The sequence below is a fragment of the Carcharodon carcharias genome, chromosome 11, assembly GCF_017639515.1.
Source record: "Carcharodon carcharias isolate sCarCar2 chromosome 11, sCarCar2.pri, whole genome shotgun sequence".
Lineage (NCBI taxonomy): Eukaryota > Metazoa > Chordata > Chondrichthyes > Lamniformes > Lamnidae > Carcharodon > Carcharodon carcharias.
This window is the reverse complement of record NC_054477.1, coordinates 22,309,754-22,324,723: the sequence shown is the minus strand read 5'-3', so window position 1 is coordinate 22,324,723 and position 14,970 is coordinate 22,309,754. Positions and strand designations below refer to the sequence as shown.

Sequence of the window (14,970 nt, the reverse complement as noted above, 5' to 3'; positions counted from 1 at the left end):
CTAAGTGCCTGTGCAAAGAAAGGGACGTAGAGGGAATAAGGCTTTCTCTTATCTTGGACTTTGACTAGAGTTTATTGGAGTTACAGTGGAAACATTCACGGTTTGACTTAGGTAACAACCGATCAATGTGGTATTGGAAATGAGAAGCTCTGTGACTGATGGCGAAGATGTCGAATCCGGATATCCGTGAAATGGATACACGTTTGCTTCAATTTCTATCACTGTACAGGTTGACAAAGAGTCTCTCCTTTGCTTTGGTGTGCCAAAAATTCGTGTCAACAGATTTCCTCTCTACAAGCCCTTTTTAGTAAACAATGCCAGACTGTGACACTGCTAACAAAACCACGAGCCACAAATCGTCGTGGCAAAGGCCGCTCTTCACTCACGGGAAATAAAAGAAACTTTACATATAAAGGTCACCCCAAGTCCGGGCCCATTTAGACAATGCCAGCTTAATCACCGAGCGAGGAAGCAACTGCACACATGTAACATGTACACGCGGGCAGACTTTGCTGCTGACAGAAGGGGGGGATGTGAAAGGGCAGAGGGGGGTGGGGGCTAGTTGAGCTGGTGGGAAGATTCCGCCGCATTTCCCTACGACACTGGAAAAACGAGGTACTAAAAAACTCTCGAGTGAGGGAGATCCCACGGGAGACATCAGGCGGTGTTGCTGTCAAACAAGGAACAGCCTGTAAAAATACACTTCCTCACCTCCTCCACGAACAAACAGGGACAGAACCACTTTACTGAATGGGTGAATGTGGAGTGATCAGTGGAGTTCTCGTTATACATATAAAAAAAAACACCCTTTCTCTCAAAAAGCTGTTCTGTCCAAAGGAGTTTTACACTCCATACAGATGAAACGGGAGTGGGGCGGGAGGCGAGGTCACATAATAACTAGAAAGAAACAGCAGAAAAAAAGTTTATCTTGGAGCGGCGATACGCCGGTTTTAAAATAGGATTAGATTTCCCAACAGCTGAAGCGAAATATTCGCTTTTAAGCATTTGGCGACTCAGTCTCGCCTTGTATTCGCATGAGGGAGGGGGTGCGGAGAGGCTGTCAGTTAAAAGTTGTGGCATTTTTACACACAGTGCCCACCATCCACAAACTTTTAAACTATCACTCGGATCACTCGTCCACGTTTGGAGCGCGAGTGGCCAGACAACACACAGGCAACACAGCTCTGCTTAACTTCTTAAAACCCGAAGGCAACGGAGATACCCACCTGTTTCTGACTGGGTTATTTACCCGCTCCGTTTAGCCTGACGGAGGATGCAGCGGGTGAAGCGCACAAACACTTGCCAATCCTGGAGCATTCTCTTAGTTGGACTTTGCCTGCAATTCGGCGTCTGAAATTCCATTCTGAGCCCTAGCTCCAAAAATTGCCGCCCCTAAGGAATGTGCGTCGTCCCTGTGTCCCTTGAACCAGATGCCCATTCACACCCCACTCCCGTGAGGGTCAGCGCATACAGTGCAAGTTATAGGAAGGCATTGCCATACAGTCCTACTGGCACCATGCACTAGTGGGAACGGGCTGCAGTCTGGGGCGTTCCAACCAGCAGCAGAAATGTAGTGGAATTCAGTCTAATAATTTCCGTGCGGGAAAACACCCTAAACACAGGCAGGACTTGCTTAAGACCAGATTTTCTCCATCTCTCCTAATACGTTGTGACTTACTAAAAGGGTTGCTTATTTCAGGACGATGCCGATAACAGTGGAAATTCGCGTGTAACTGATCGGATGTGTAATTTGGAAGGACAGGAATTGGGGGAAGGTTGAGACCCTTGTGTCCAGTGCTTCCCAATTAATGAAACAAAACAGATTAGGAGATTTTTTTTTTAAAAAGGTCATCTTCACTTTTTAAATAGAATTTATTGATTTGGAGGTTCCAAGCCACAATTTTAAATGCAATTTCAGGTCAATTCCCTCTTAGAATAATGGGTGTGCTGTGGGGCACGAATTGAGTTGAGCTGGTCCTGATTGTCCATACGGTGCCGGTGAGCGACCTTGGATGTGAGGATGGCAAATTTGTGGATTACTGGGTTTGACAGGTAGAAAGCGGGGTTTTCAGGAATATGGGAGCCCATCCATGACACATCTACACCCGCACACATCCCTATATGCTGCCTTGATCAAGTCAATTTGGTGAGTGTAGAGCGCACACTGATATTCTGGTTATATTCTAATGTTTGGAGATGAGCGGTGTTTCCCTAACAGTGAGAAAGGAGGAACTCGAAGTGGATTATTTGTTCATTTGCGCGCATATTGAATTAAAGACTTCATTGCGTGTCAGTTTTAAAAAGAAATCCATATCGGAGGTGACATATAGATGAAGCAATGCAATAAATGTCAAGATCAGTAATTGTAAAAGGTAGCAACGATACATTTTCCCCACCTGTATAATATGTTAAAATTCATGTCGTGGGATCTCGGCAAAATTGAGAGCACTTTTTAATTATTTTAATAGCAATTGTTTTGGTGCAAGCAACATTTTTTTTATTGCAACCCATACATTTTTGGTTTTGCCTGACTTCCATGTACAAAACCAATATAATTCGCCAGGACATAATAATAATGACAATAATAATTGTATGAGATGGTCGCTTAGTTTAGGGACGTTTGTCTCCTTAAACTATGGACCGCAAAACACATCAGACAGAGTGATTATCCAGAGATCCACATATCCTAAATAAACCACAACCTGTCTTACATTTATTAAAACTAATAGTCGCCCTTAACTCATTCCAAACGATTAACTAACCAGTGACATGATTATATATATATACATATATGTGTGTATAATATAACCTAAAACTATTTTGATTATACACATTAGAAAATATATAAATGAATTCAATAAGCAAGAAATCAAATTAAATATTGGGACACCACAATTTGTTGTTGGAGTGTCGAATATTATAACATATATATATATACGCACAACCGTGATGTATTTATATTTGCTATGGTTATATCAACAATAATCCATTTTGCAAAATAGCTAACATCAAAGGCGCCTAGTTATCCTCGATGTATATTAGTTCGCCAGGTGGCCGAAACATTTTGAACCTTTTTCAATTCACCTATTTGTCCACCCCCAACCCCATCACCATATTCTGTAATTGTGGTGTTGGGTGAGTTAAGTTTTTTTTTCGTTCCCACTGAACTGGGCAACTTTCGGTGATTTCCTATGTAAACAGTTGCCATACGTTCCGAGTGTTTAGCCAAGTAATGGGAGTGCAATCATAGGATTGTAATTAAATTAAAAGAATCCTATCCGGTTACTGAATTAGTGAGAGAGCGGTGGGGGAGGGAGGGAGGAGGAGGTGGCGGTGGGCGAGATGCACAGGTTGTAAGATCCACGCGTTTGAGACGTATTCAACTGAATAATTGCCGAGAAGATGGAAGGAGAGGGGGGCTGGGCTCTGATCGCCAAGTATAAATACTCTGATCTCAAATAGTAACACATAACATCAGGGCCGATCTCCCTCCGCCACCACCCCTTCCAACATCATATAACAAAAGTGATCAGCAAAATAACAAGGCACCATTATAGACACATCGGGGAAGGAGGGAAAAGGTGGGGAGGGGGGGGGGAGGGGGGAGTGGATTTTCTTCTGGCTCGGAGCCTGCTTGTTAAAAAAAAAAGGCAGTGAGCGAGCGAGCGAGCCTTTAGCCATGGAAGAGCTGACGGCGTTCGTCTCCAAATCCTTCGAGCAGAAAAACAAGGATAAGAAAGAGGCGATCACGTATCGGGAAGTTTTGGAGAGTGGGTTAGCTCGAAGCAGGGAACTGAGTGGCTCGGATTCTAGTTGCCAGGACATCACTGACACCAGCCATTGCCCGACACACATTTACAAGGATGTAGAGAACGAGAATGAGAAAGTGAAAGAATTAAATTCGGCCAGAACTTCTGAAGGTAAGCGGCTTGGAGTGTGTGTGTGTGTTGTGTGTGGTTGGGGCGGGGGGTGGTGGCGGGGTGGGGGGGGGGGGGGTCCCTGTGTGTGCATTATTATCTTTATACATACACACACACAAACACACACACACACACACACACACACGTATAAATATATCGATATATGCATACACGCCGCTCCATCCCATTCCGAATAACTTACAGGCTCAAAAAGACAGGAAGCGTTTTTCCCTCGGCCTATACCAAGGCTTTTATACGGAAAGCATCGGAAATCGATTCCGCACAACACCTCCTTCTGATCCACTCCGGCCCCTGCAGAGAAAAGTTCACTACAATTCATTCGGGAGAGGGGAGGGAACGGGATTTCTCGTCTAAATGCTTGCGACAAATAAAAGTATTTGAACAAACATTGGAATGGCGTTACGTGTCCTCTCACTACCCCCCCCCCACCCCCCACCACCTTTACCACCCCATCCCATAGTCTCAGGGATATTGACAGTTCCAAAGTGCAGGGCAATGGGAAATCAGTTTCGACATTCTTTGCGATTTGTTTTTTCCTTCCATATGGCGTTAACGAATAAGCGCGCTCGCTGCTTGTTCCAAAGTGCACGGCTGCAAGGACCCAGTGACCAGGGTGGGAGACAGACCGGGAAACCCGAGCCCCGAAAACCGCTCATGTTGACAGCCGCGGAAAGGAGAGTTTGCCGGAACCACTGACAAAATCGATCAAAATGACCGATTTGGAAATAATCATTTCGAATAGTTTCGATGCAGGAAGTGGGGGATGCCGCAGGTTTCATTCGTAGATCACTGCAGAAGTCTCAAGGAATCGAGCTCAAGCCGAAGGGAGAGCACATTTATTATTGAAATTAGATCACAGACGCAATTAAACAGCACAGTCGTTAAACCGAGTGCAGACGGTTCAATCATCTGTTGAAATTGCACATGGACACTTACTACAAAGACTGGCCAGCATTGTAAACAGTTGTCTCTCAAGATTCAATTTCTTCGTGTGGCTCCTACATTCCCAAGGTTGCAATCATTTAAATCATTGTTTATATATGTATATATATATATATACGTATATGTTTATACATATATGTATAATATATTTAGCTCTCTATAAAATCTGGCATCGATATCGAATGTCATCAATTAAGGTACAAAGTGTGCAGAAAGTCTTGTTTCTAAAAATAAATATACATCTAACATTGATTGTGTGATAAGATTGAGATCCTGCCTGCTAAATAGGGCATTTAAATGTGTGCGCTATTGTAGGCGAGATTCATTATGTCCCATCTATATATTAATATTTCAGTTTTATTCAATTGAAGGCAATAACAGAATGTACTGGCGCTTTTTATTGCTATTCATGTCTGTTCTGAATTCAGACGGCGACTTGAAAGAAATGATGGCTTAAAGTCTTCTCCTAATGTCATTACCTCCGATGATCGAATGAGCAGCATTCTCGGAGAGATTTTTAACAGCCTAGGCGATCTCCATCGCTGTAAAGAGGGTGCCTTATTATGATTCATATAGTTCAGGGAAGACTTGGAGCAGATTCATTTGTAATAGTCTCGGATTTCATACTTCTTTAACATCGTTATGGAAAACCTGGGGTTAAATAAACACGGAGCCTTGGCAAGACAGGATATTGAAAGATCAAAGCGTTTCTTATGACATAGATTTCACTTGCGTGATTCTCACCTTCCAGCTAAATTTAAACAAAAAAAATTAGAGTTCTGGCAATAAAACCCATTTTATTAGCATTAAATCCGCTTTCTGTTCCCTTCCACTCTTCCCTTGGATTCACTTTTAAGGCTCAGTCCCTCTCCAATAAATAAATATGAACTCCTTAAATTCGTTTGGTATTAAATATATATTTGCTGACACCGGATAATATTTCTACAAATTCTATTCAGCAAATACATCCCGGGATTTATCAGAATCATAATTTAATATCGGGAGAGTCAGTGCACTAACACGTGCAGCATACAAGACCAGGATGAATTACCTGAAGAACGCACAATACTGTTTGACAATACAGGTATTTTGGAATTTTGTGGTTCGGGCCCCAAAAATTGTTCGCAGTCGATTTTTTTTGAATTAATTTCTTAACATTAAATTTTGGGAAAGAGGTTAGAGGAGCGAGGCTCAAATCATTATGAATGGAGCGGAGAGAAAATGGTGTTTAATACGTTGCCTCTCTGATTATAATGCAGCTGTTAAAGCGTAGCCCGGTCACTACTTGGCGCATTTGCACACAATGGTTTTCATTTAAATTTGCAAAGAAAAAAAAACCGTTTTAGACAATACAGAAAGCCTCCTAATGACACGAAGGCTTAAAAGGAATTTGCAAATGCGAATGCAAGAACGCTCTGAAACACTGTTGCTTTCCCACCACCACCCCCCCCCACCCCCACCCCCCGCCAAAACATCAAATAGGCTGCTGAAGGAGTAAAACTGTAACAATCCCGTCCCATTTTTGTAGGGCAGGAATGAAAGTATCAGCTCTTCCGTTGATTCCAACAACACATCCGAAATCGGCATGTACAACCGCTAAATGGTTGGTAAAATGGATCCAGATTCCCAGGCTAGTGAAAACAAGACAGTTGGCAGTGGGTACAAATGATCGCCTGATTCATTTACTCAGATAATGATCATTTATTTTAAGTCAGGCCTGGGTCAATTGCCTGGGCACGGTCTGTTGTGTAATATAGACATGATATAAAACAAACAGGGGATGGTAGAAATTCCGCTATCTCTGGCTATTAGAATTCAGCAGCCTGACAGTGTTTGGCAGTTGGAAGCGTTCGTGTTGCAGAAGAGACTGAAATACAAATACTGTTTGGCACTAGCAGTGATCAAAGTTTGTGTTGTGCGGGTAATGACAGGAGAGAGGGAAAAAAACAAGACAAATCATCACGCTTGTTTATGCTTCTTTAATTGGAACATAGAGTTTGCTTGTCTCCGCTGCTTTGTTCTTGCAGAAATAAAATGTCAGCGAGACATTTTGTAGGTGATACTCTTCTCCCCCACCCTCCCCCCATCCACCCTCCCCCCAAACACACACACACACACCCCGTCGCTCTGAGAGGCAACAAGACCCTTACATTTTTTTTAGAAAAAGCTGCCGCATCCCTTTTACAGGCCCCTGTCTTGTGACTCAGACCCAGAGAGAGAAAAACCCAAAATTAGGTCAAACAGGAGCCAGCACTGGAAAAAGGTTCATGCAAGGTTTTCGGATGCTGTAATAATTCATAAAAGGAAAGTTTTTTTTAAAAAAAACGAATGTTCAATGATTGATAAGAGGAGGAGGAAGCAGTGACTATTATTGCCCTGGATGATTCAATCCATTGTCCAAAGGCGAGTAATTTCCCGTCAGGAGCAGGCGAGAGTTTATACATTAACACAAGCCCCTCTAACATCTCTGGGAAGAAAGTGGGGTATAATTTTAAAATGGGTTACATCAGTTATTGTGAAAGGAAATTGCACTTAAGTGGCGTGACCTGCACCTGGAATTGTGTGCTAACAGCCATGATGTTGGAGTCGCATCACCTGATTATTTTTGAAGTTCAAAATGGATCAATTTTGTGTCTAGTATTTTGCTTTCGCGTTTTGTGCCTGTGTGCATTCCCTCACTCACCAGTCTTGACTTACGAAACGGCATGGTCTGTTTGCAGGTATTTATGAATGCAAAGAGAAGCGGGAGGATGTGAAATCAGAGGACGAGGACGGCCAGACAAAGTTAAAGCAGAGAAGGAGTAGGACGAACTTCACACTGGAACAGTTGAACGAATTGGAGAGGCTGTTCGATGAGACTCACTATCCAGACGCGTTCATGAGAGAGGAACTGAGTCAGAGGCTAGGCCTGTCTGAAGCTAGGGTCCAGGTGAGGTGGATTCACTGAGCGGAACTAAAAAACACTGTGTAGGGTGCGACCTGTTAGACATACTTACACGGGCTACCCCTGACATTTGCCGTCATTAAATCCTGAAATAAAAATATCCTCAACACTGCCAGTGAAGTCGGAATTCAGGTAAAAGACTAACAAAGGAGTTTTGTTTTGTAAGTAGATGACGTTTCTGTTGATATACACTTGCCACACTTTATTTACCGTAATTGCTTCTAATTCAAAACAGGGAGATCTCATGATCTAAACATAAATCCGAGTTGTGTTTATTTGAAAAGAGTTACACTTTATCTGAAGATCTCAGGACTCTGCCCGAGGTCAAGTGCTAAGCAGTAAAACAAATTTTTAAGAAAATGGTTGTTTTTTTTTAAAAGAAGAAAAGGGAATAGATTTGGTTCAAATATCCCTAAAGAGTCAGAAGGTTCAGGCACTACCCTGCACCCATCTAAATGAGAACTATTCGAGGGAAGCTCGCCAGTAGGCAACAAAACGATATAAGCACTCTGAATTTCGTTTTCGGACAACGCCTATTTTCTATGATGTCTTGGAGTTAGGACTGATTAGAAACAGGACCATCAACTGAACTGAGCATATATATATATATATATAGATATTGGAGATGGTAGCTAGCGTCTCTATATGAAGTGTACATTCTATAAGATGCGCACTTTGCTAGCAGTGCATTATCTTCCCAGCCAAATTGAGTTTTAAATCGAAATCTCGGGGGAAGTGCCTGTGCCAGACAAATAGGGAAACAAGTGGATGGAGATAGATAGGGAGATAGATGGAAGGTAGATTGGACACAAAGAGACAAGTAGCTGGACTACAAAGATACAATGCTTATTAGTGACGCGGCTTCACCTTCATGTCAAAGGGGGGTGAGCACAGCTACTTGATGTAATAGTAGCAGGATGAAAGCCTCTCATAACATCAAATACAAAGTAGTCTCTTTAGACCAGTGCGCTGGTCACTCGGCGTAACTGAATCCTTCCATCCTCGATTACTGTGGGCTACAAGCAAGGTGATGTGTGGGAATTGCCTGAAACATAATTCTCCGGATACAGGAGGGAATAGAGCAGATGTGGAGACGAGGGCAGGGCAGGATAGGGCAGCAGCAGTAACAAAAATCTATGTTAACTAAATCGGAGTGATTGTGGTAGATCTAGGTGTTATTAACCTGCTTTGGTTTGGCGTTGCACACCAGGCATCTGTCATTGGGTAATTTAAACTTATGAGAGCAGCGAGGGCCAGCCGGTAATTCAATTACACATAATATATTTTCGTTTATGGCGCAGGTCTAAATTAAATGTCATTATTCACTGTCGCTAATGGAAATCAAAAAGAAATCATATTACCATCCTTTCTAAAGCGCAGCATTTAGTCGTGCTTAATAAAGAATTGATTGTGTAAAGCGGGCTGAAACGATGTAGTTGTTTTAACTTAACATATTTGGAATCGACATTTGTGCACTAATTGTAATTGATCTGACCATCTCCCGAGGTTTAACCCAATGGTTTCAGCTGACAACTCCACCACCCTGTTTATGTTCCCTTTATATACATTTACTGCGGCCTTTGGGGTCAGAGGCTCTCGTTAGGCATTTAAACGCTTGTACGTGTTAATGCGTCCCCTTTTGCTGTTCCTGTCGAAAATTCCACTTTCAGCCGCGGCGATTGTGTCTCAAACTTTCCGGTAACTTTTTATTTTTCTTCTAAATCCGCCGGGAACACATCAACTCCCGCACCGACCGCCCCCCACCACCCCCACCCCAAAGCATTGCCCGGCTGCGGGTTATTCCATTGAGTTTGATTTATTTTCCTCTTCCACTAGGGGCTTTTAAAAGCTCCCCCCACCAACCCCACCCCACCCCACCACCTCCCGATTATCCCCACCCCCGCAACTCATTTCCCGTCAATATCATGTCAGTTTCACGTGTATCCGCACCGCCCTATCTGCCCACCCCGGGGTCGATTCAGGAGTTGCTGCCTCGCGGACACAGAGCGCCCCAATAATATTTAAGGGGCATTTTGAGGTTTAACCAAAAAAAAAGAAACGGGGTGTGTTGAAAACGTTCACGGTCGCATAACTTGAAGCACGATTAGACATTTAAGGAGGGCCTGGGTCGAAAGCAACTTTGCACTAGATTTTACAATCCACCCAGGGCACAGTGTATTGCGCACTTGAAGCGAAAAGTGCAAACATTTATTCGGTTAACACCAAGAAATAATGGCATTGAGAAGAATCATTACATGGCTCCCGTATTTACATTGACAATTAAATCCTAATCCATACTTTAAACAGAAAATCCGCTTCAATGAGCTCAGATCACACTACAGAGTATTGCGGGGGTATCTTGGGTAATTAAACACTGCCGTTTGAAGTTCCTGTGTTCACTAATTATACGATTTCAAATGACCATTATTAAAGCAATTAAAGGGAGCTTCAAGGTATATTTGATCTAGGAAATGCAATTAATATTAATTAACCGCGTGATCATTTGGCAAATGTTGCAGAGATCAAAGGATGGATTTATTTATTTCTTTTGCCCGGAATCTTATCAGGATTGGCTGAGACAAGCAGCAGCCGAGCACCTCCACCCCCAATCCCTCCATTCCCCCACCCCCAACCACCACCAACAGCCCCCCCGCCCCCCCCCCCCCCCCACCCCCCACGCCCCTCGCCTGTCTGTGAACAGAAACCAGGGAACACAACTTTCCACCGCCTCTCAAATGCACAAACAACACTTGTTTATTTACTCGTCTCCTGCACAAACAACCAGTTAATTTATGCTGGTCCCTTTTCTCAAGGCGGTTTATTGAGAGGCTGTCAGGAATGACAGCGGTTTCTATTATTAAATTACTAGTTCACATTAGTGACCCGGCAGCGCCAGAGCGCGGGCCCATTCGTCTTTCGCAGATGACAAAGCCAATCAGAGTTAAAGTTTATCGATTCGCCTCTAAGACCCGGTTTTAATGTCTCTTCTCCCCTTTTCTCAGGTTTGGTTTCAAAACAGACGAGCCAAGTGTCGAAAACAAGAAAATCAAATGCATAAAGGTATCGTTGGTCATCCCCTATAATATCTCCACAATCCCCCACCACCACCCCCCACCCCCCCACCCCCAACCCCACCCAACACCCAGCGGCGGCTAGGTTGTCAATTTCGGCATCAGTTTCATAACTTCGCATTAAAGCGAGGAGGGGGAGCGTCCTGATTAAGCACAAAGCAGCTTCAGGAACAGGATAACCTGACTGCCATCCGAGAACACTGACTGAACTACACTAAGGAAATAAATATGGTTTTAATTTGCCGCACCACGACTCTGTTGAAAAAGAAAAGAATCCCTCGCAGAATATTGCTGACCCCCCTTTAACACGGGGTTCCCTCCAACAAACACATGGACAGGTAAACAGGTCCAACCAAGCCCCAGTGTCCCGTGTGTGTACACTGTACACATAATACTCTTGTCAGAATTGTACCCACGACCGGGACAACGAAACTGTTTGAAAGGTCGAGTAATTGGTAGATTTTTTAAAAAAAATCTTAGAGAGATGTGATGACTTTGGCGACCGACAATCACGTTTCATTGGATATACAGGCTTGATTCTAATTTGGGGAGGGTTTCCCCTCTGTACACGGGGTGTAATAAGATCATCCCTTATAAACGTGTGCTTACCATTTCATTACACATGGGAGGGAACCTTTCTCCCAGACTCTGCATATATTCTAATGACCTTGTATTAATCTTATTTATCTCTCTGCCATTTTTGTCAGGAGTAATATTAGGAACAGGAAGCCATTTAGACGCCTGTCGCGTTGCCCCGTATGTAAACATGGGAGCACTACGGATGCCTTTCCAACAGGTGTTGTATTTTAACTGTATCCTATGTGCATTGCGTAACGTGGCGGCGAATTAGTACAATACTTTTAACCTACAGACCGATTGTAAGACTGTATCGTACGCAGGGGGTAGGGGGGAATTGCAGCCTTGACTAATTTCAGTGACCGGAGGCAGCCACACCGATTTCCATTTGACACCCAGGCTCTTCTGGTCGGTTTTATTTTATGTTATCAGCTAAGCATCCCATAATTTACTCACAAATTAAGCAGCCCATAACTTACGCACCATTCCTCCCGGTTCGACCAGCGGAAAATCGAAGGAGATTCTTAGGTCGCGGGGCATTTCGCCGCTACCTCTCCCCCCCCCCCCCCCCCCCCCCCCCCCCCCCAGGTTACCCCACCTTGCACGCCTTGGCTTTCAAAGATTTGATAGTTCCAGTCTTTTTCTCATCCGTTCTGCGCCCAACGATTAACGGAGTCAAAGTTATGCCCGTGGCCCGTCCCCATGGTTAACGCACGGCCCGTCGTCCGCTCCTGCTGTGCGCCCTCGCCCCAATTAGAAACGCCCTGAACCCACATCACGGAAACGCACAATTTCCTCTCACCAAATTAACAAAAGAATGCCATTTCCAAAAAAAAGGAAAAATGGCGAAAAGAATTGTGCTTGCAATTAATTTCTCGTGAAGCTGAAAGGCGAACGGATAAGTAGTTTGGCAGGAAGGGACGAATAACAACATACATAAAGAACACATTTTGCCTGGGTCAGGATTATGATTAGATCCAGACTTCCGTGTAATTGGAGCGAATGAGAAAGGGCCATAGAATTGGATCAGGTATGCCTATCTCCTGGCTGGCTTTAGGAATAATTGTACAACATTCGGCAGGAGTTCACGTTGCACGGTGGAGTTTAGATTTACAGGCTGCTTGGGGCATTTCATCTTGCCAAAAGGTGTCACTCACTTACTTTTCCGGAAAATTTCTTTCTTTTTCTTAATATATTATTGCAGACATTAGACACGAGTTCAATGCCTGTTCGACATAAGGGGCTAATAGTTACACAAGCAGAACATACTTAATGCCTTGCCTAAATTATCGCGCAATTGATAGCTATCTGTCTCTATCAATCATCTGCAATGTTAGTGTGCATCTGTTGAACTGAATTTACCTGTCGAGCTGGGTGTTTTCGAGGGTGCATTTTGGGAGAGGGAGTGAGAGATTACATGCCCAGAGTACTGTATCCCTTTCACAGAGCCATATAGTTAAAAGCAAAATACTGCGGATGCTGGAAATCTGAGACAAATACAGAAAATGTTGGAAAAACTCAGCAGGTCTGACAGCATCGGTGGAGAGAGTGAAAAAAAAGAGTTAACGTTTCGAGTCCCTATGGCTCCCCTTCATACGGGCTCGAAATGTGAACTGTTGTTTCTCTCTCCACAGATGCTGTTAGACCTGCTGAGTTTATTCCTCCCCCACCCCCCAACATTTTCTGTTTTTGTCTCGGGTTTCCAGCACCCGCAGTATTTTTGCTTTTAACTATATTGGGTCCCTTTAAGCGGAGTGTGTGAAGGAACTCTGGCCTTTCGAAGCAGCAACAGGAAAACTTTAAAACCTGGGGGGGAACCAGGAAATTTTACACGGCCGCCTCGTGTAATTTCTTGCACGACGATGGCCACTGTTGGTAGCATCCTTCTCGGAAGGGAAAGCTGAGCGATTATGAATGGGGTCCCCAGGAAAGGGGATAATTGCAGGTCCATCTGCAGGTTTCAATGGTGTTGGAGTGAGATTTTTTTCCCTCTTTTTTTTTAAGAAAAACAACTTGAGGCTCCGGAATGAAATATGTTCTGTTACTGCTTCAGTCGGGTTTTATTCTGTCTGAGAATACATTAGGAAGTCCAGCCTGGAATCAAATTAAAGCCCCGTTTCCCTCTCTTTTGCTCCAGGTTCAGGCGCAGTTGCAGCTGGACGGGGTGGCGCACGCGCACTCGCACCTCCACCACCACCTGGCGGCGCATGCGCCCTACCTGATGTTCCCGCCGCCGCCCTTCGGCTTGCAGATCGCCTCGATCGCCGAGTCGGCCTCGGCCGCCGCCGCCGCCGCCGCCGCCGCCGCCGTCAAGACCAGCAGCAAGAACTCGAGCATCGCCGACCTGAGGCTCAAGGCCCGGAAGCACGCCGAGGCCCTGGGCCTCTGACAATCAGCGGAAGCGGGCCACCCCCATCTCCAGCAACCCCACCACCATCACTCCCAGTGCACGGCTGGTGACCAGTGCCAAACGTGTCAATTTCAGAAACTCCTCTACCAATACCAACAGCTGCACTACATGATGCAACTGCCTGACCCCTCCAGTGGCAGCAGCAGCAGCAGTGGCAGCAGCACCAATAACAACACCTTGCCAGGGTTTCAAGAGCACTTCTAAACAACAACAACAACAACAACCAACAAACAAACCAACAAGCAAACAAAAAAAATGGAGAAATAAACCCACAAAAGAATCACAAAACATCAACATCAATCCTCGATTCAAATACAATGCATCCAAACTGGGCGTCTCACTGTGCGAGGCTACCTTAGAGAGGACAAACATGCACGCCAGCTCTCCTAAATCAGAAAGACAAGTAGCCATCGCAATGAAGAGTGCCATCCACGTGGCTGATTTTCCGACGGCAGAATAAACTCTCTATCGGGGCAAGGTCGACACTGTCACATACACAGCGCTCACGCGCGTATTTGTGCTTATATGTGTACATACACCTATGCATACGCATATATAGGTGTATACATGCACAGACATAATTTAGACCCGTGAGATGGCTGACTTATCGCCACGTTGTAGGTGAAGGCAAGGGGTTTTAGTCTGGCTCGGAGCGGAAGATTTATCAGTATTTGCTATTCAACTCGGTAGTCTTCAGATTTCAATTTGCCCGCTTTCCCGATGAGACTGAACAGCGCAAACATCAAGAGGATCACAGCAAAGATAAGGCCTGTCTGGGGCTGGTCTCCATCTGAACGACACGCTTTCCCTCTCTCTATATATAGTTCTGAATAAAACTGAAGGCTGATTTCACTGTACTGTTTATTACAAGGTGCCAGATGATGCTCTTCCAAGTGCTGAAGGACTATTTGCTGCAGAAACACACACACATACACACACAAATAAACACAAATCCTGTTGGGCTTCAGTAAAGTCGTGGAATTATGTAACGATGCTTAAAGTGACAGAAGACTGACTGAGCTGTTTTTGAACCGAGACATCTTCTTGTAGGAAGCAGCAATAAAATAATTCCCTTTTCCCTCTCTT

At 44.4% G+C, this 14,970-nt stretch overlaps 1 protein-coding gene across 3 annotated transcripts; it reads left to right on the top strand.

Moving 5' to 3' along the window:
• Nucleotides 1-3,672: 3,672 nt before the first annotated feature.
• shox (short stature homeobox) lies at nucleotides 3,673-13,863 on the top strand. Of its 3 annotated transcripts, none has more exons than XM_041199727.1 (5): nucleotides 3,673-3,920; nucleotides 7,604-7,812; nucleotides 10,830-10,887; nucleotides 11,606-11,694; nucleotides 13,612-13,863. In XM_041199727.1, exons 1-5 carry the CDS (start codon nucleotides 3,680-3,682, stop codon nucleotides 13,861-13,863), a joined length of 849 nt encoding a protein of 282 aa, XP_041055661.1. In that variant the 5' UTR covers nucleotides 3,673-3,679. The 3 variants fall into 3 exon arrangements, with proteins under 3 accessions (XP_041055661.1, XP_041055660.1, XP_041055659.1); XM_041199726.1 differs by having other exon boundaries at nucleotides 11,606-11,710; nucleotides 13,586-13,863; XM_041199725.1 differs by having other exon boundaries at nucleotides 11,606-11,728; nucleotides 13,586-13,863.
• The last annotated feature ends 1,107 nt before the right edge of the window (nucleotides 13,864-14,970 follow it).

What these genes read in the sequence shown, in the direction of transcription:
- shox (XM_041199725.1), top strand. Translation starts at nt 3,680, where the DNA reads ATGGAAGAGCTGACGGCGTTCGTCTCCAAATCCTTCGAGCAGAAAAAC. An exon ending in TGTCTGAAGCTAGGGTCCAG is followed by an intron (nt 7,813 to 10,829) that starts GTGAGGTGGATT and finishes CCCTTTTCTCAG; the next exon opens with GTTTGGTTTCAAAACAGACG. An exon ending in AGAAAATCAAATGCATAAAG is followed by an intron (nt 10,888 to 11,605) that starts GTATCGTTGGTC and finishes CATTTTTGTCAG; the next exon opens with GAGTAATATTAGGAACAGGA.